The following is a 19924-nucleotide window of genomic DNA, read 5'->3' as shown; positions in this document are numbered from 1 at the left end:
CTTCCTGCTCTGATGCTGGAGGGTCGGGCAAAGGAGGAGGCGAGAGACGATCAGGGAGCATGTGAAAGTAGAGACCACGCCTCCTTCCCAACTGCTCCATTTGTCAGACCTAAGCTGAAAAGAGAGGAGAAACTTTGAAGTGGATGAAACACTGAATTTAAGGAAATGTTTTACTGTTTATATACACAAAAACGTACGAATCATAAATATACACTTTTCACAAAGTAAAAACACCCATGTGACTAGCACCCAAGTAATAGGTCATTACCAGCACCTCAGGAGCCTTGAAGTGCCCCTTCCACTCCTATTCAAGGGGAATTCCTAACTTGATTTTTAATAGGATAGATTAGTTTTGTCTGTTTTTGTTTTATTTTAAACTATTTAAACTTCTTAAATAAGTTTTTTTGTCTTCTTTCATTTAAAATTGTGTTTATGAGATCCATCCATGGTGTTGTGTATTGTGGTCTATTTATTCTCATTGCTGTATGAATACACCATAATTTCTTTTTATTCATTGTTCTCTTGACAATTTGTTTGCTGTTGGGTTACTATAAGTAGTGCTCCTATGAACATTGTTGTACATCTTTTTCCAAATATCTATGTACATTTCTAAGTGAAATGTCCAAGTCATTGGAATGTCTAAATTTAGCTTTAGGAGATATTGCTAAGAAGATATCCCCGAGTTCTGATTTATACTTACAGTCATAGGGTGTGAGAATTCCAGTTGCTCCACACCTTGCCAACGTTTGCTGTTTTCCATCTTCTTTTATTTTGTCCTTTCTGTTAAGCATGTAGTGGTATCTCACTGTGGTTTTTTTTTGTGTGTGTGGTATGCGGGCCTCTCACTGTTGTGGCCTCTCCCGTTGCGGAACACAGGCTCCGGACGCGCAGGCTCAGCGGCCATGGCTCACGGGCCTAGCCGCTCCGTTTTATGCGGGATCTTCCCGGACGGGGGCATGAACCCGGGTCCCCTACATCGGCAGGCGGACTCTCAACCACTGCGCCACCAGGGAAGCCCTCACTGTGGTTTTGATGTTCATTTATCTAATGTCTAAGGAAGTTGAGCACCGATTTATATGTTTATAGGCCACTTAGAATTTCTCTATTATGAAGTCTTTGTTCAAAATATTTGCCTATTGTGTTGACTGTTGGGGGTTTTTTTTTGCCTGTATTTAATTTGCCTATATTTAATTTAATTCATTTTACTACTCCTCTCGTTTTTTCTTCATTTTGTTTACTACAAACTCTCCTTCCTCTCTAAATTGTGAATACCCAGAAAACAGAGCCAGAGTGTTCTTATCTCAGTATCACCCTCATAGCCTGTCAATCTGTTTTCTTTAAAGCACCTGCTCAAAAATACCTGTTGATTTGCATTAGGAGATTCTCTTTATCCGCTAAATTAGTTCAAGGCTTTAGTCTCTGTGGTTCTACTTGGCTTCTAAACATGCTAAGAATTTCTCCTCTGGAATAGTTGCAGCAAAACTGACATCAGCTCTCTGTGTAGAGACAACCTAGAGGATGTGTTTTAAGGGTTAGGAGACAGAATTAATTCCTGTTGGGGTTGATGATGACTATCTGAGAATCTTGGGCAAATAAGGAAAATCTGAAGAAGGTCAAATGATCTTTTTCAATCCTAAAAAGGAATTTCTCTGGTGTGTGATATTGTTCCATGATTTCTTCCATCTTGTTATACCTTCAGTATTCTTCTCCATTTAAGTCTTCATTTCATTTGAAAATGCCTCTGTCATCTTCCTCTAATTTTCATTCTACGGACCAAACTATCTCAATGTCTCTTCTAGAACTGCCCATATTGCTTCCCTTCACATCCATTCTTTTTACATTGTAAGCTTTGCAATTCTATCTTCTCTCTCCCATGATTTTCAATTAGCCTAATTTAATCTTCTCCTTGTCATTTCCTGGTTGTTAATCTCCTGGAAATCAGCTAGTATAAATAAATATCTATCTTGCCTGATGGAAATAATCCTAATGTAAATAATTTTTAAATGGCCCATTTAATTTTAGCATGTGAATTTTAATAGAATGTAACCACATAAATAAACATCCATGTTTCTCAATGTATAAAAATGTTAATGCTGTGGATTACAGCCTTAAAATTCTGTGCTGAGCTCTAGAACATACAACTCTGGTTCTAGTAGATCTTCTCTGTGTCTATAATCGCCCTCGTGAAGGTACTTATCAGTGATTATTTTCACACAGCTTTTTATCTAGTTTCTTACAAAAAGGAAAATTCAAAGGCAACAGGAATTGATGTTTCAAGTTTGTCTAGCAGTTTGTCAACCCTGGCTGCATGTTAGAAATCCTGGGGAGTGTCTAAAAATTAGTGATATCTGGGCTTTATCCCAGACCAATTCATTCAGAATCTCTTGAGTAGAGCCCATTCATCTGTATGTTTTAGAAACTCCCCAGGGAAATCTAACATGTAACCGAAATTGAGAACTGCTGAGCCTATGGCCAAGAATATGAAAAAAGAATGATGATAAGTAAAAAATGTTGAAAAAGTTAATGGTCAGTACTACATTTAAGTCTGCAACTATATCCTCAGAGACGGCTAAGAGTCCTCTCTTTGGCCCAGTGCTGGATTTCTGCTTGTCCAAATGTGAGGTAAAAAACCAGGCCAAACATGTTGACAGCAGCAGCAAGGAAAAAGACATTCCTCCATCCAGACACAGAATCCTGGAGGAAAAAAAAAAAAATACACAGAATTCAGCCTCACAGTTCCTTCTCCACTAGTTCTAGAAATCCTCCATTTTGTATATTGCAACACTGATCACAAAGAATCTAGGGAACAATATGCAATAACCACTGAGCACCTTGAATTCTCAAAGAAGGTTTTATGAAACTGATGGAAACAAGAGGATGCTAAAATGAACACTGGGTTCTGGCTTGGATGAGCTTTTCTTTAAACCCAAGTAAATTAACCTACACTAATGTTTTTCTAGAAATTTGGATCTCAACATTCTTGAAAATATCATTATTACTCATTTTAAATTATGCTTAAAACAACAGCTTTAAGATTTTCACTCTTGTGCTCTCTCTGATTTGTTTTGTTTTTGACTCTTGACATCCATCACACCAACCCCCTGGATGGACATCTCAATATGATGTGAGTTACATTTGGTCTGACTGTATGATTTCCCTCATCCAGCCCTTGTAAGTCACAGTTCATTTCTGGCATTATAGTCAAAGTGGATTCCTAGCAATTTGGTCAAAATCAACCTGAAAATAGATCACCTAGAGATGTATTGAAAACAAAACAAATCTTTTTCTGTAAGTTGGCTCATGTCATCCTGCCATCCCAGCCTGGTTCTGCCTTTCCATCCTCCCTACCAGACCACACTTGGTACTGAGCAAGCCTCACGGGCTATGCTCCGTGCTTTGTGTCACAGCCTTTCTCTTTCCACCCAAAATTTAACCTCCCTTCAAGCTGGCTTTGGGACCCTTTGGGTTTCCATTTTGTGATTTTTTTTTTAGAAATTGGAATTAATCTGAACAGACTGTTCATAACCTTCCCCTTCTGATCCTGTGTCTTCATCTCTTATCCTTGACATGTATCATTCACTCTGGTCATAACTAAGAGCTGTTTCATACTTTTGTTCCTCTAGGAAGTCATATGTGCTATTTTCTCTGCCTGAACTGCTCATTTTCATTAATCTAATACCTATTCATTTTTAGAAATTCAGCTTTTACTTCTCTTTCCCTGGGAAATGTGAACTACCAGACTCTGATTAGAGTCCCCTAAGAATAGAGTAATTGTGCTGGCATCCGGGCTTATTTTCCCCATCAGACCATACAATCCTCGCGAACAGAGGCCCTGTTGTGAATCCCCAGTGCCTAAAACAATACCTGCCACTTGCAGATGTTCAATAAACTGGCCCAACCTGACTGATAAGGAATCCGGTGGCAGTGGAAGAGATGATTCCTGCGATGAGCCCAAATCCCCTTGAGATTCCCATGAGGAAACTTGCATACCTGCGGGGAGATGATTTTATATAGAAAGCTGCCTATCACTCTTCAGCAACTCAATTTTAATGCAGTTCAGCTTTAATAGCAAAGTCATTTAGCCTAACGCAGGTTTTTTCTGTTCACTTCAAAATAGTTAGGGCAATGTCTGTTTGCCAAACCTGAAATCACCTATCCACCGACTCAACAACTAGGAAACAATTCTGTCTCTCAGGAGCTCAGGTTCCCACCCCAGCATCTCAGCATGGCAGGCAGTTTGCGCAGTGGATGAGACAACATACACTGGACAAACATACACTGGACAGACGGCCTGGGTCCAAATCCTGGCTCTGCCTTTGTGTGACCTCAGGCATGTCACTTAAACTTCTTGTGCCTCAATCATCTCCCAGTAAGAATAACAATAGGACATGTAGTTATGCAGACCAGGTGTGTTGATACATGAGAAGTCCTTTGAATAGGATCTGGCTCAGGACAGGTGTATACATATGTGGTAGCTAATATCATCAACACTCTGGAAGCTTTTCCAAAACACGTGTGTGGGTCCTTTCCCAGAACACACAGTCTAATCTCTAGTGGAGAAGCTAAGGAAGTTTCATTTACTTGTTACTGGCCAAGATTAGCACTGTTTTTCTAAAAACACCTTAGGTCATGGCCACATACTGACATTTCTAGTTATTTTTTATTACTCTGCCATCATTTTGTGCATGTCAACAACAGGAAGCAGTTTCAAGAAGACTGAGGCCTAAGCCTCCGGAAGGGCCTGGGGGAGGGGAACAAACAGGTCAAATCTTACCGGGGAGCGACATCTAAGGTGTTGATGATGAATCCTGAATCACACAGGTTGCTGGTCCCAGGAATAAGTATCAGCAAAATAATAGTTGTTGTGTAACTGGAAGCCACAAAAGGCAGGGCGACAGCACACAGTGATGGAAGGAGGAGCCCTGGGCAATGGGGACACACCATCAGGAAACTTCTCTGACCATGTGTGGATAAAGGGATTGGTTAACCGAGTCCCCGCATCCTTACCTAGGGATGAAAAGAGTTTTCGGACGGTGATTAATCTGAGAAGATTCCTGGACAGCAGGAAATCTGCCAACTGACCTCCTAGAATCGTACAACTTGAGGCAGCAATAAAAGGCAGGGAGGACAGAACACCACTCTGAAGGGAGGAAATGTATACAGTAAGTAGTTACAGAGGTGCATATGGTACCAGAACTTATCAGTTACACAGAGCAACCATTAGCCCACCCTCCTGACACTTGGAGTTGCTTTAAGGAAATTAGCATCCTTTTCCACATGAGGAGAACACTTTCTCAGGTAAGAGAGCCAGAACTTGCATTACACTGGTCTCCAGAGAAAAGCATTACTCATTTCTAAGGGAAATTGAAGCATCAGCTAGTATGGCAGCATTGCATAGTGGTTAAGAACACAGATACTGCAGCAGCTCTACCACTCAGTAATTGTGTAATCCAGGGCAAGTCATCTCCCCTCTGTGTCCCCATTTCTACACCTGTGCAATGGAAATCATTACAATGTCTCTCAATCATTGTGAGGGTTAAATGAGTGGTTATGTGTAAAGTCAGAATGTAGTAGGCAGCACAGAACTGTTTCTTCTTATTGCCATTATCATGTTCATAGAAGTACAGAAAGCATACTCACATCTCTGATGTTGACATGGAGCACAGAACTGATGTACGTTGGTAGATAAGTTATGATTATAGTGCATAACCAGAAATGGCTGAAAAAACCCGTGAAAATGGCCCAAAGTGGCAGGCATCTGACCATAGCCTTTATGGGGACAGATCGTCTAGGAGAACTGGACTGAAAGGAAATATCTAATCAGTATGGGTATTAGAACAGGACAGAGGATGCCTCTCCTGAGAACCCCACACCCTACCCTGGAGATCTCTGCATGGCCCACAGGTAGAAGGGCTGCACTGTACCTGTTGAGCCAGTGAAGACATGATGTGGTCCTTTTCCCTGACGCTTATGCATGGGTGATGCATGGGGTCATCATAAATCACCATGAACCACAGGAGACAGCAGACACAGCCAATGCTACCTGGGAAGCTGGGATCCAATTAGTTTTCAGGTAGATTTGTGTGCTAGGGGAAGGGAGTTTCCTCTGAAGTAGCACACATCACCCCAAGACACACATATCAATTCATGGTTGTTCCACCATCATGACCTAAAGTTTCCCACTTCTTCATCTCAACTCATCTACAAATCTCCTTTTGACTAAATGTAGAGTGCCATTTGTCAATGTCAGAGCCCTCTCAACAGAGCAGAAGCATGAACGTACCACTGTATAGCTGATTAGTTACTCTTCAGACTCCAGTGGATATATCGTGGTGTGTCATTAGCAACAACTTCTTAATACACACATTACTGTCTTATTTTAGAAGATCTGAATAGTCAGGATTGAAGAGAAAAGTATTCATCCATATACAAAACAACCTGCCATAAAATGAGTGTGGCAAGGAAAATTTTCCAACACATTTGCAAAAGACAGTGTTATTTGTATTCAAACAATACATCCATTATGGATTTCCAGAAAAATATTTCTTGACAGTACCTGATCAACATGTGTGGACAAAAATGACCTGGGATTAAAATCATTAATGAGAAAGCCATCCTAGCTGGAACCATATTGAGAATAGAAACTTGTCTCATTGCTGAGATTTGTCACCTGAAGAGGTTCTATGTTAAAAGACTCTGTGGACTAATGTTCTTTAAATTTCCTCTAATTACTGGATTTATCCATTCTTTTATTTATAAAGCTATAAGTCAGGCACTATGATAGTACCAAAGTGATAAAAAAAATATGGAATGAATTTCTTGCCTCAGTCATTTCATAATCTAGTGGAGAGGGAGAAGGGGAAATAAATAATTACATGCCAACACAGCCTAGAAAAGAAATTATCAGTAAGCATCATAGAGGACAGAAAGACTTAATCTGATGGGATAAGTCTTGGTAGTCCCCATAGGGAGGTGTACATTTAATTTGAGCTTTGCATGATTCACCTGGTAGAAAATAGGTTAAGGGCATCTTGGCAGAAATAATAATTATAATAAAATATGAAGACATATTGAAAATGTGCTTCACCAGCTCTGACATATTAACCACATAGAGCAACTAGACCTGGTGTTTCAGACGTGGTGGCAGAGATTCTACAGAAGATGCCTGGGGTGGGTGTGTAAGGCTACACTCCTGATTTCTCAGAAGTCAGCACCATGCACATGGTCATCTCTTAGACTAGACTAAGAAATCTACCAATCCTCAACATTCTTCGTCATCTCCCATTTAACAATGGACATTTTCTCTCAAATGGGAAGAATGTGGGCGATAGGTAATGTAAGCCTAAAAACAAATGCCTGGGAAGTGGAGGTGTTAGGAGTTAAGAGAAAGTGACTCACCAAAGATGTAGAAGATAAAAGGCCAGCCCAATGTCTGTGAGATTAGTCCCCCCACGCAGAGGATGATGAAGGACCCAAATGCTGCCCCTGAAGAGAAGAGGGATAAAAAACACTGAGGAAAATAGCAAAGGTTGAGACTGAGTGACTTCCCTGGATGTTGTCCCAACAAAGAGGTGGCAGACTTAGAATTACTGGGTGATGAGAGTCTTTCTTCTAGCTCACAGATCTCCCCCAATAAAGTCATGAGAAGTAATTAGAAATAATCAATAATAACAATATGCCACCTGACACTTCAACGGCTCCTTAACTCCAATGTGACCAAATACAAATCCCTTTGTTTGTCATAGAAACTCTCTGCAAACATAGCCCACCAGTATTTCCTTATAATTAGAGTTACATTCTGGCAGGGGCAATATGAGATTGGCAACAGAAAAGGAAACTCTTACAAAAACTAATAAGATAAAGTCCTTGACCTCAAGGGGATTTCAGCCCAGTTGCAGAGAAAAACGTGAACAAAATTCACTATTATAAGTGTAATAAATTGTAGACCTTGGAGTCTGAACATATTTTTCAGAGACCCATAATAAGAAATGTATCTTTCATGGCAACACAACATATACACAAATACACACACACACACACACACACACACTTCAAACAAGAGTTTCATGAATCAATACTTAGTCTTACTGTGTGCAATTCACTCCCAAAATTTCCATTCTATTCTATTCACTTTCATTTTAAAAATACTGGTTTTGACCTACTTAATTGATTTTATGACCCCTTCAATGGGTCCCAATATACGCAATTTGAAAAAAAAGAATGTGGAATATAAATATGATAATAAAACTACAATTTTCTTTGAAAGTATACATGAGAAAATTAAAACTGATGATAGGATTCACAAACTGTTTACATGAGCTAAGAGTAGGATGGATGGAATTTTGGTAAAAGAAGCTGGGAGCAAAAGACCTTCCAGGAAAATGAGCCAGTAGAAATAGAGCCAGAGAGAAGTTAAGTGCAGACTATACATGCTACAATCTGAGCATTGCTTACAGAGGGATGTTGAGCGCAAAGGCAGGTTGGGACCAAATGGTAGAGCATCTTTATATCCATGCAATAAGGAGGTCAGTCTTCTGTAATCATGAAGGCACACACTGAAGATTCCCAAGCAGGTTAGCAAAAATGCCCTGTCTGTGCTTTAGGGAGATAACCTGGCTTTGATGAGAAGTTTGAAGGAAACAAAGCTAGAGGAGAGAGAAGACCAACTGAGCATTTGTAGATAGAAGAGATGCTGACAACTGCAATGGAAGGAGCCACACAGGACTGTGGCTTTGGAGTAAAAATCTGCAGGGTGCAGCCACGCATTGGACTGGGGAGTGAGAGGCTTGATGACCCTCAGTTCTGTTCTTCAAGTACACATTCTCAGTGCTACCAGTTGGGGCAAATAGCAATGATGTAGTTATCAAGTCCTTACGATCACAAGCTCTGGTGGGGGAGGGTAGAATGGTGATTGAGAGTGTACACTCTGGGACCAAATTGCCGGGTCTCAAATATCAGTTCTACTGCCAGGTATTTATTTGTCACTGGGAAATTTACTTAATCTCTGCATACTTTGATTCCCTCCTTTGTAAAATGAGAGTTAAGATTGGTTCAAGATGGCAGAGTAGAAGGACGTGCTCTCATTCCCTCTTACAAGAACACCAGAATCATGACTAACAGCTGAACAATCATTGACAGGAAGACACTGGAACTCACCAAAAAATATACCCCACATCCAAAGACAAAGGAGAAGCCACAATGAGATGGTAGGAGGGGCGCAATCACAATAAAATCAAATCCCATAACTGCTGGGTGGGTGACTCACAAACCGGAGAACACCTATACCACAGAAGTCCACCCGCTGGAGTGAAAGTTCTGAGCGCCACGTCAGGCTTCCCAATCTGGGGGTCCGGCAATGGAAGGAGGAATTCCTAGAGAATCAGACTTTGAAGCCTAGCAGGATTTGATTGCAGGACTTCGACAGGACTGGGGGAAACAGCAACTCCACTCTTGGACGGCACACACAAAGTAGTGTGCACATAGGGACCTAGGAGAAGGAGCAGTGACCCATAGGAGACTGAAGCAGACATACCTGCTAGTGTTGGAGGGTCTCCTGTAGAGGCAGGGGGTGACTGTGTGTCACCATGAGTACAAGGACACTGGCAGGAGAAGTTCTGGGAAGTACTCCTTGGCGTGAGCCCTACCAGAGTCTGCCATTAGCCTCACCAAAGAGGCCCAGTAGGCTCCAGTGTTGGGTCACCTCAGGCCAAACAGCCAACAGGGAGGGAACCCAGCCCTGCCAATCAGCAGACAAGTGGATTAAAGTTTTACTGAGCTCTGCCCACCAAAGCAACAGCCAGCTCTACCCACCACTAGTCCCTCCCATCAGGAAACTTGCACAAGCCTCTTAGATAGCTTCATCCACCAGAGGGCAGACAACAGAAGCAAGAAGAACTACAATCCTGTAGCCTGTGGAACAAAAACCTCATTCACAGAAAGATAGAGAAGATGAAAAGGCAGAGGGCTATGTACCAGATGAAGGAACAAGATAAAACTCCAGAAACACAACTAAATGAAGTGGAGATAGACAACCTTCCAGAAAAAGAATTCAGAATAATGATAGTGAAGATAATCCAGGATCTCGGAAAAAGAATGGAGGCAAAGATCGAGAAGATGCAAGAAATGTTTAACAAAGATCAAGAAGAATTAAAGAACAAACAAACAGAGATGAACAACACAATAACTGAAATGAAAAATACACTAGAAGGAATCAATAGCAGAACAACTGAGGCAGAAGAATGGATAAGTGACCTGGAAGACAGAATGGTTGAATTCACTGCTGCAGAACAGAATAAAGAAGAAAGAATGAAAAGAAATGAAGAAAGCCTAAGAGACCTCTGGGACAACATTAAACGCAACAACATTCACATTATAGGGGTCCCAGAAGGAGAAGAGAGAGAGAAAGGACCCGAGAAAATATTTGAAGAGATTATGGTTGAAAACGTCCCTAACATGGGAAAGGAAATAGCCACCCAATTCCAGGAAGTGCAGAGAGTCCCATACAGAATAAACCCAAGGAGAAACATGCCGAGACACATAGTAATCAAATTGGCAAAAATTAAAGACAAAGAAAAATTATTGAAAGCAGCAAGGGAAAAATGACAAAAACATACAAGGGAACTCCCATAAGGTTAACAGCTGATTTCTCAGCAGAAACTTTACAAGCCAGAAGAGAGTGGCATTATATACTTAAAGTGATGAAAAGGAAGAACCTACAACCAAGATTGCTCTACCCAGCAAGGATCTCATTCAGATTCAATGGAGAAATCAAAAGCTTTACAGACAAGCAAAAGCTAAGAGAATTTAGCACCACCAAACCAGCTCTACAACAAGTGCTAAAGGAACTTCTCTAAGTGGGAAACACAAGATAAGAAAAGGACCTACAAAAACAAACCCAAAACAATTAAGAAAATAGTCATAGGAAAATACATATCAATAATTACCTTAAACATGAATGGATTAAATGTTCCACCCAAAAGACACAGGCTCGCTGAATGGATACAAAAACAAGACCCATATATAAATGTCTACAAGAGACCCATTCAGACCTAGGGACACATTCAGACTGAAAGTGAGGGGATGGAAAAAGATATTCCATGCAAATGGAAATCACAAGAAAGCTGGAGTAGCAATACTCATATCAGATAAAATTGACTTTAAAATAAAGAATGTTACAAGAGATGAGCAAGGACACTACATAATGATCAAGGGATCAATCTAAGAAGAAAATATAACAATTATAAATATATATACACCCAACATAGGAGCACCTCAATACATAAGGCAACTGCTAACAGCTCTAAAAGAGGAAATTGACAGTAACACAATAATAGTGGGGGACTTTAACACCTCACTTACACCAATGGACAGATCATCCAGACAGAAAAATAATAAGGAAACACAAGCTTTAAATGACACAATAGACCAGATAGATTTAATTGATATTTATAGGACATTTCATCCAAAAACAGCAGATTACACTTTCTTCTCAAGTGTGCACAGAACCTTCTTCAGGACAGTTCACATCTTGGGTCACAAATCAATCCTCAGTAAATTTAAGAAAATTGAAATCATATCAAGCATCTTTTCTGACCACAATGCTATGAGATTAGAAATCAATTACAGGGGAAAAAAACGTAAAAAGCACAACCACATGGAGGCTAAACAATACATTACTAAATAACCAAGAGATCACTGAAGAAATCAAAGAGGAAATCAAAAAATACCTAGAGACAAATAACAATGAAAACACGATGATCCAAAACCTATGGGATGCAGCAAAAGCAGTTCTAAGAGGGAAGTTTACAGCTATACAAGCCTACCTCAACAAATGAGAAAAATCTCAAATAAACAATCTAACCTTACACCTAAAGGAACTAGAAAAAGAAGAACAAACAAAACTCAAAGTTAGCAGAAGGAAAGAAATCATAAAGATCAGAGCAGAAATAAATGAAACAGAAAAGAAGAAAACAATAGTAAAGATCAATAAAACTAAAAGCTGGTTCTTTGAGAAGATAAACAAAAATGATAAACCTTTAGCCAGACTCAAGAAAAAGAGGGAGAGGACTCAAATCAATAAAATTAGAAATGAAAAAGGAGAAGTTACAACAGACACCACAGAAATACAAAGCATCCTAAGAGACTACTACAAGCAACTCTATGCCAACAAAATGGACAACCTGGAAAAAATGGACAAATTCTTAGAAAGGTATAACCTTCCAAGACTGAACCAGGAAGAAATAGAATATATGAACAGATCAATCACAAGTAATGAAAGTGAAACTGCCATTAAAAATCTTCTAACACACAAAAGTCCAGGACCAGATGGCTTCACAGGTGAATTCTATCAAACATTTAGAGAAGAGCTGACACGCATCCTTCTCAAACTCTTCCAAAAAATTTCGGAGGAAGGAACACTCCCAAACTCCTTCTATGAGGCCACCATCACCCTGATACCAAAACCAGACAAAGATGTCACAAAAAAAGAAAATTACAGACCAATATCACTGATGAATATAGATGCAAAAATCCTCAACAAAATACTACCAAACAGAATCCAACAACACATTAAAAGGATCATACACCATGATCAAGTGGGATTTATCCCAGGGATGCAAGGATTTTTCAGTATATGCAAATCAATCAATGTGATACCCCATATTAACAAACTGGAGAAGAAAAACCATATGATCTTCTCAATAGATGCAGAAAAAGCTTTTGACAAAATTCAACATCCATTTATGATAAAAACTCTACAGAAAATGGGCATAGAGGGAGTCTACCTCTACATAATAAAGGCCATGTATGACAAACCCACAGCAAACATCATTCTCAATGGTGAAAAACTGAAAGCATTTCCTCTAAGATCAGGAACAAGACAAGGTGTCCATTCTCGCCACTATTATTCAACATAGTTTTGGAAGTCCTAGCCACGGCAATCAGAGAAGAAAAAGAAATAAAAGGAATACAATTTGGAAAAGAAGAAGTAAAACTGACACTGTTTGCAGATGCCATGATACTATACATAGAGAATCCTAAAGGTGTCACCAGAAAACTACTAGAGCTAATCAATGAATTTGGTAAAGTTGCAGGATACAAAATTAATGCACTGAAATCTCTTGCATTCCTATACACTAATGATGAAAAATCTGAAAGAGAAATTAAGGAAACACTCCCATTTACCATTGCAATGAAAAGAATAAAATACCTAGGAATAAACCTACCTAGGGAGACAAAAGACCTGTATGCAGAAAACTATAAGACACTGATGAAAGAAATTAAAGATGATACCAACAAATGGAGAGATATTCCATGTTCTTGGATTGGAAGAATCAATACTGTGAAAATGACTATACTACCCAAAGCAATCTACAGATTCAATGCAATCCCTATCAAATTACCAATGGCATTTTTTACAGAACTGGAACAAAAAAATCTTAAAATTTGTATGGAGACACAAAAGACCCCAAATAGTCAAAGCAGCCTTGAGGGAAAAAAATGGAACAGGAGGAATCAGATTCCCTGACTTCAGACTATACTACAAAGCTACGAAAATCAAGACAATATGGTACTGGCACAAAAACAGAAATACAGATCAATGGAACAGGATAGAAAGCCTAGAGATAAACCCATGCATCTATGGTCAACTAATCTATGACAAAGGAGGCAAGGATATACAATGGAGAAAAGATAGTCTCTTCAATAAGTGGTGCTGGGAAAACTGGACAGCTACATGTAAAAGAATGAAATTAGAACACTCCCTAACACCATACACAAAAATAAACTCAAAATGGGTTAGAGACCTAAATATAAGACCAGACACTATAAAACTCTTAGAGGAAAACATCGGAAGAACACTCTTTGACATAAATCACAGCAAGATCTTTTTTGATCCACCTCCTAGAGTAATGGAAATAAAAACAAAAATAAACAAGTGGGACCTAATGAAACTTAAAACCTTTGGCAACGCCAAGGAAACTACAAACAAGATGAAATGACAACCCTCAGAAAGGGAAAAAATATTTGCAAATGCATCAATGGACAAAGGCTTAATCTCCAAAATATATAAACAGTTCACTCAGCTCAATATTAAAAAAACAAACAACCCAATCAGAAAATGGGCAGAAGGCCTAAATAGACATTTCTTCAAAGAGGACATACAGATGGCCAAGAAGCACATGAAAAGCTGCTCAACATCACTAATTACTAGAGAAATGCAAATCAAAACTACAATGAGGTATCACATCACACCAGTTAGAATGGGCATCATCAGAAAATCTACAAACAACAAATACTGGAGAGGGTGTGGAGAAAAGGGAACCCTCTTGCACTGTTGGTGGGAATGTAAATTGATACAGCCAATATGGAGAACAGTATGGAGGTTCCTTAAAAAAACTAAACATAGAACTACCATACGACCCAGCAATCCCAGTACTGGGCATATACCCTGAGAAAACCATAATTCAAAAAGACACATGCACTCCAATGTTCAGTGCTGCGCCGTTTACAGTAGCCAGGTCATGGAAGCAACCTAAATGCCCATAGACAGAAGAATGGATAAAGAAGATGTGGTACATACATACAATGGAATATTACTCAGCCAATAAAGGAATGAAATTGAGTCATTTGTTAGAGACGTGGATGAATCTAGAGACTGTCATACAGAGTGAAGTAAGTCAGAAAGAGAAAAACAAATATTGTATATAAATGCATATATGTGGAACCTAGAAAAATGGTACAGATGAACTGGTTTGCAGGGCAGAAATAGAGACACAGATGTAGAGAACAAACATATGGACACCAAGGGGGGAAAGCAGCGGGGGGTGGGGGGTGGTGGTCTAATGAATTGGGAGATTGGGATTGACATGTATACACTGATGTGTATAAAATGGATGACTAACAAGAACTTGCTGTATAAAAAAATAAATAAAATAAAATTCAAAAGAAAAGAAAATGAGAGTTAAAAATTATCTTCAAAGGCATATTGTGAATATTAGCTCAGAAGAGTAAAGAACTCAGAATAATGTGGGCTCTTGAAACTCTACTTTCCAGACTGATTTATCTCCTTACCACTGATAGTCTTAATTCTCATTTGCATATCTTTGCTAAAATGGTGTTTATACAGTTTACTTGTTTTTTTTTTTCTATTTTTGCAAATTCCTAAAGTTCTAAAGTTTTCCCTACAATGCTTTTCTGACTGCCCTCACAGTGCTCACAATGGTCTTTTCTGCTTCTGAGTCTTAGTGGCTTCACAGCACAGATGTATCTGTCTTATTTGTTATGTAACTGTCTTACATTGTTGAATATTTTTACAGCACTTTTCTCCCTGTCCCCCAAACCATCCTATGCATAGAAGGAAAGGTGTAATAGGGTGAAGCAGATTACAAAGTTGTGATCTATATGCATTTCCTTACCTGATCCCGCAATGCTGGTGAGCTTGCTTCGTTCAAGTGGGGGAGCCCATTTTGCCCAAATTGTAAACTGACCTGTCCATGCCATTCCCTGAAATGAAAATCATTAAGACTCTTGATCTCTAGTAGAATTCAGGAATCCATATCCCACACAGAATGAGAAAGTAACCGGCTACCTGGGCCATGCCCTGGACTGTCCGAATCACAATAACCAGAATCACTCCAAAGTCAGCAGCCAGTGGTGTAAAGAGGGTGAGAAGGGAGGAGATCAGCAAACCAGCACCAAGCATCTGCTTTGCTCCAAATATCCCTGCTAAATAGCCACTTGGGATCAGAGTCAGTATTATCCCATAGCTGATGGAGCTAAAGATGATACCCTGAGTCTCTGGGCTCCATTCATATACAGAGGCCTGGGGGGAAAAAAAGGAAAATTCTTTGCTAAGAATTTCTTTTATAAAAATTCTAATTTATAGCCAGAGCTTCTTGGGGTTTTGACCCTCCTATAAAATATCAATTTTGTCTTTCCTCCATTTTTTACCAAACAAATATTCCACCTTTTCCAAACAACCAATTATATCTCTAATTTGCTCCTCTCAGAGAGAGAAAAAAATAGAGAAATGAAGAAGAAAAGGAAAAAAATAGAGAAGTGAAGAAGAAAAGAGATAAAGAAATGATTACATAGGTAGTTGATAGGAAGATATAAATGAAATATAGTGAAAGAGCTTCTTTTAACTATCTTGGTTCTAGTAAATAATTCAGGTGACATGCTGACTCTCATTTTAAAAAATAAGGAAAACACATCTTTACTGAATGCTTATCAAAATTAGTCCCTAAAATCAAGTTTAGGAATCATGGTCTGCCCTGGCAGAGGTGACTTCCTAAAACACATATTACACATTAATAAGATCACATTTTCTTCTGATGTGACCCAATAAATAATTTTGGTAGACCACTAGATACCATCATGGTATACATTGAAGTAAAGAGCCAAAAAATATAAAATATGAAATATTTTGTCCACTTAAAATAACTATAAATAATACAAGATATATGACTCATGTCAGAATTCAAGTTTGAGGATGAACGGCAGTAAAATAGGGACTTTAAGAAGAGGGAAGAACAATTTGGGAAGGTCCCAGGAAGGAAGAAGTACTTGAACCATTCTTTGAAGAATGCCTATGATTTGTGTAAAGAGAAATAGGAAAACTCATTCTTATTGAAGAAAAACAGCAAAAGTGGACTTGCAGTATTTGGAGTGATACCCAGTGAAACTAACCGGGACTCTCACTTGCTCAGAGCAAAGACTCTCCCTGGGTCATTGATAGCAGACATGAGTGTGCTGAGAAGTGGGCGCAGGTTCTGGAGAAGTACAGCATCTCAAGAGAGGAGTTTGCGACTTGAAGGTATTCTGGATTCTTGAGCACAGGTGTGTGAATGTGTAGAATGAATGATGGAAGAAAGACTGGAGACAGAGAGGTCATTGTAAATAAGCTGGCTCCGAGGTAACAAAATCATAAAATATGAGGATGACTTTAGAAATGTAAGATAAATGTTAGTTTAAAGAAAAAATTTAAATGGGTTATAACCATGAGTCTTATACAAATAAAAAATGAACATGTAATAAAGATTTTATTTAACTCATTGATTAATGGGGGAATTGGTAAGATGTTACAACTGGTCCAAAGGGGAAGTAATGCTGAAATAGATTTATATTTAAAATATATAAATAGATTTTAAATATATAAATATATAGCAAAACTGGCTTATCTAACTGAGAGGCAAGTGGAGGAGAGTAGCAATTGATTTTTCTCAGAACAAAATTCATTTGCAGAGCTATGGGCAAGAATCATTTGCATTACTATTTATTATATAGAACTTACTGAGTTGTAAAATGGCTCAAAGACTATGAAAAGTACAGAGACCTGCTTAAAATCAGGCAGAAGGATGTGCTTAGATACATCCTAGTGCCTAGTTTTTCATTGAAGATACCCAGTAATCTATTCCTTTCTAGAAGTGTTCACAGTTTTTTCCTGTAGTCCCTACCCCAACCTTGTAATCATAATAATCTCAGTGAGACTACTTTAATCACAGAGGTAAACAATATCTCAAAGAAAAATACTTCCAGTCCTTTTTAGTTTGCCACTGAAAATTCATGCTTCTATATGCCACAGAATCAAGATACAATTCTTCCTTTCAAACTGGGTTTTCCCTCTCAACAAAGAGCCTTGTTCTCCATTATACTTACTCCCGAATTAAACTCCTTGGTGGATCTGTTGGAGCGATTGAGGGTGAATGCAAGAGGTCTTTCTGTGGAGGCATTGAATAAACCAGGCTGCTGAGTGCTATTCACCATGGCAATGATTGCAATGCTCAGACTCACACGCTGGGTTATCACGGTAAAGTTTGAGAAGTGCATGATGAGAGCCAGTCCATAGCGTAATGAACAGAATTCAGGAACTAGAGAATAACACAGACGTCTGCAGTGAGTATCCTGACTGAGATCACCTTCTTTCCATTTCTCCCACTGCTAAGTCTGAGAAAACTGCAGATGATTTCATGCAGTCCCACTATCTTTTTTCACCGAAATAATCGTAACTACAACCCTTCTTTGTCATATTCTTTAGTTGGCTTCAAGACAATAAATCGGGGATCTTACCATAAAGTAAAACAAATACGGCCTTTTTTCAGAGGTGTGGGAAGCAGATGAAAATATAAGAAAAATTAAATGAAGGCATTTATGTCACATTGTTCCAAAATAAAGTGCATGAGGAAGATGGGGAAGAGCCAGTCACAGAACCTGAGTCTCCTAGTTTCAAGTCTGTGGTCCCATCTGTTTTGCATATTCATCTACCATAAAGCTTGAAAGTTTACACTTAGAGAGCTGCCTTTGAATTAAGCTAATATCCAAAGGTTCTCTTTTATTTATTTATTTTTATTTTTTTTAATTCATGCTCATGCCTAATTCGAAATTTTCTGCTATTTCTTTTTTTTTCTTTTGAAGATGTTGGGGGTAGGAGTTTTTTAATTAATTTATTTATTTTTGCTGTGTTGGGTCTTCTTTTCTGTGTGAGGGCTTTCTCTAGTTGCTGCAAGCGGGGGCCACTCTTCATCACGGTGCGCGGGCCTCTCACTATCACGGCCTCTCTTGTTGTGGAGCACAGGCTCCAGACGCGCAAGCTCAGTAGTTGTGGCTCACGGGCCTAGTTGCTCCGCGGCATGTGAGATCCTCCCAGACCAGGGCTCGAACCCATGTCCCCTGCATTAGCAGGCAGATTCTCAACCACTGTGCCACCGGGGAAGCCCCCCAAGGGCTCTCTTTTAAAATACCTGATATATAGTGTATAAATGAGCGCAACCACTAACTCCTTAGTGTAATGTTCACTTGGAAGTATTTTTGTTGTATGTCACTAGGCTCTGCCTTCACATATATTCAGCTTAAAAAAAAACTAATATGGGGAACCATTTTTACTGTTTGTAGGTGATACGGTACTGGAGGAACTGTCATTCTGTTACAAGAGCAACACATTCTTTTAGGTCCCTGTGAAGTGGAACAATGGGCCTATACTGAAAGGGTTCCCATGTGAATGATGGATTAAATTTTTTTGCACATTTGGAGAAATGGGACTAAAGAGAAACAAAGAGAGAACCTGTGAAGAAACAGATAAACATATAAAAATATATATATAATGGGAGAAATAATTTTTAATGGCCAAATAGGCTCAGGGATGAGATTTGGTTGCCTGCAAAAGAATTATTTCCCTATTACTGGAGGTTTCCAAAGCTCATGGGAAATAACCAGCTACATAGCAAAGATATTGTAGCAGGAACTCATATATGGGTTAGGGGTTTGTTTAAAATGACTTTTTCTGGACTCCTTCCATTCCTTATGTCCTGGGATTCAGTGATCATTTGATGTAATTTCTCATAGATACCTCATTGGGGCTCCCTAAGGAAAAAGTAGCAGGTAACAGAATGAGGGGCTGGATCTGGTCCAATGTTACACTGGGAGAATCTCCACAACAGGGAGGCTTGACAAAAAACAAAGGAGAAGGAATGGAGAACGAGGATGTGGAAATAAAACTTCCACTCTTCCATAAGGTAGCCTGCAAATACAAGATGTGACTTGGGACTTCCCTGGTGGTCCAGTGGTTAAGACTCCATGCTCCCGATGCAGGGGGGCCCAGGTTCGATCCCTGGTCAGGGAACTAGAGTCCGCATGCCACAACTAAAGGTCTTGAGTGCCGCAACTAAGACCCAGTGCAGCCAAATAAATAAATTTTAAAGAAAAAGAGAGAGAGAGAGAGAGAGAGAGAGATGTGGCTTTACCTTTCCTGGTGGAAGGCTTCTCATCCATTTGGCTCCTCTGGGAAATGGTACCACACTTTGTGGGGGAGATTCCCTCTGCCCTGAATCTCTTTTACCACGACGGGCTTTTATCTATGGGGAAGAAGAACAATCCAAAACAAGACACACAAATAATTTTCTCGTGTTAATGTTGCATTCTCTCATCATCA

At 39.3% G+C, this 19924-nt stretch overlaps 1 protein-coding gene and 1 non-coding gene across 2 annotated transcripts; one reads left to right on the top strand and one right to left on the bottom strand.

Annotated features, from left to right (window-relative positions):
* Nucleotides 1-2559: 2559 nt before the first annotated feature.
* Nucleotides 2560-19847, bottom strand: SLC17A2 (solute carrier family 17 member 2). The gene is made up of 11 exons (XM_030881200.2): nt 19737-19847; nt 17656-17867; nt 15587-15820; nt 15414-15501; nt 7399-7485; nt 5925-6043; nt 5641-5802; nt 5008-5140; nt 4775-4922; nt 3900-3990; nt 2560-2694 (listed from the first exon to the last, which is right to left on the bottom strand). The coding sequence occupies exons 1-11, from the start codon at nt 19762-19764 to the stop codon at nt 2560-2562; spliced, it is 1437 nt and encodes a 478-aa protein (XP_030737060.1). The 5' UTR covers nt 19765-19847.
* TRNAR-CCG (transfer RNA arginine (anticodon CCG)) lies at nt 19542-19615 on the top strand. The gene has a single exon. It is a non-coding gene; the product is annotated as a tRNA-Arg (tRNA).
* Nucleotides 19848-19924: the final 77 nt, after the last annotated feature.

Source organism: Globicephala melas, chromosome 11 (assembly GCF_963455315.2).
Source record: "Globicephala melas chromosome 11, mGloMel1.2, whole genome shotgun sequence".
In the NCBI taxonomy this organism is placed as follows: domain Eukaryota; kingdom Metazoa; phylum Chordata; class Mammalia; order Artiodactyla; family Delphinidae; genus Globicephala; species Globicephala melas.
The sequence above is the reverse complement of the archived record's forward strand: the minus strand, read 5'-3'. Positions and strand labels throughout refer to the sequence as shown.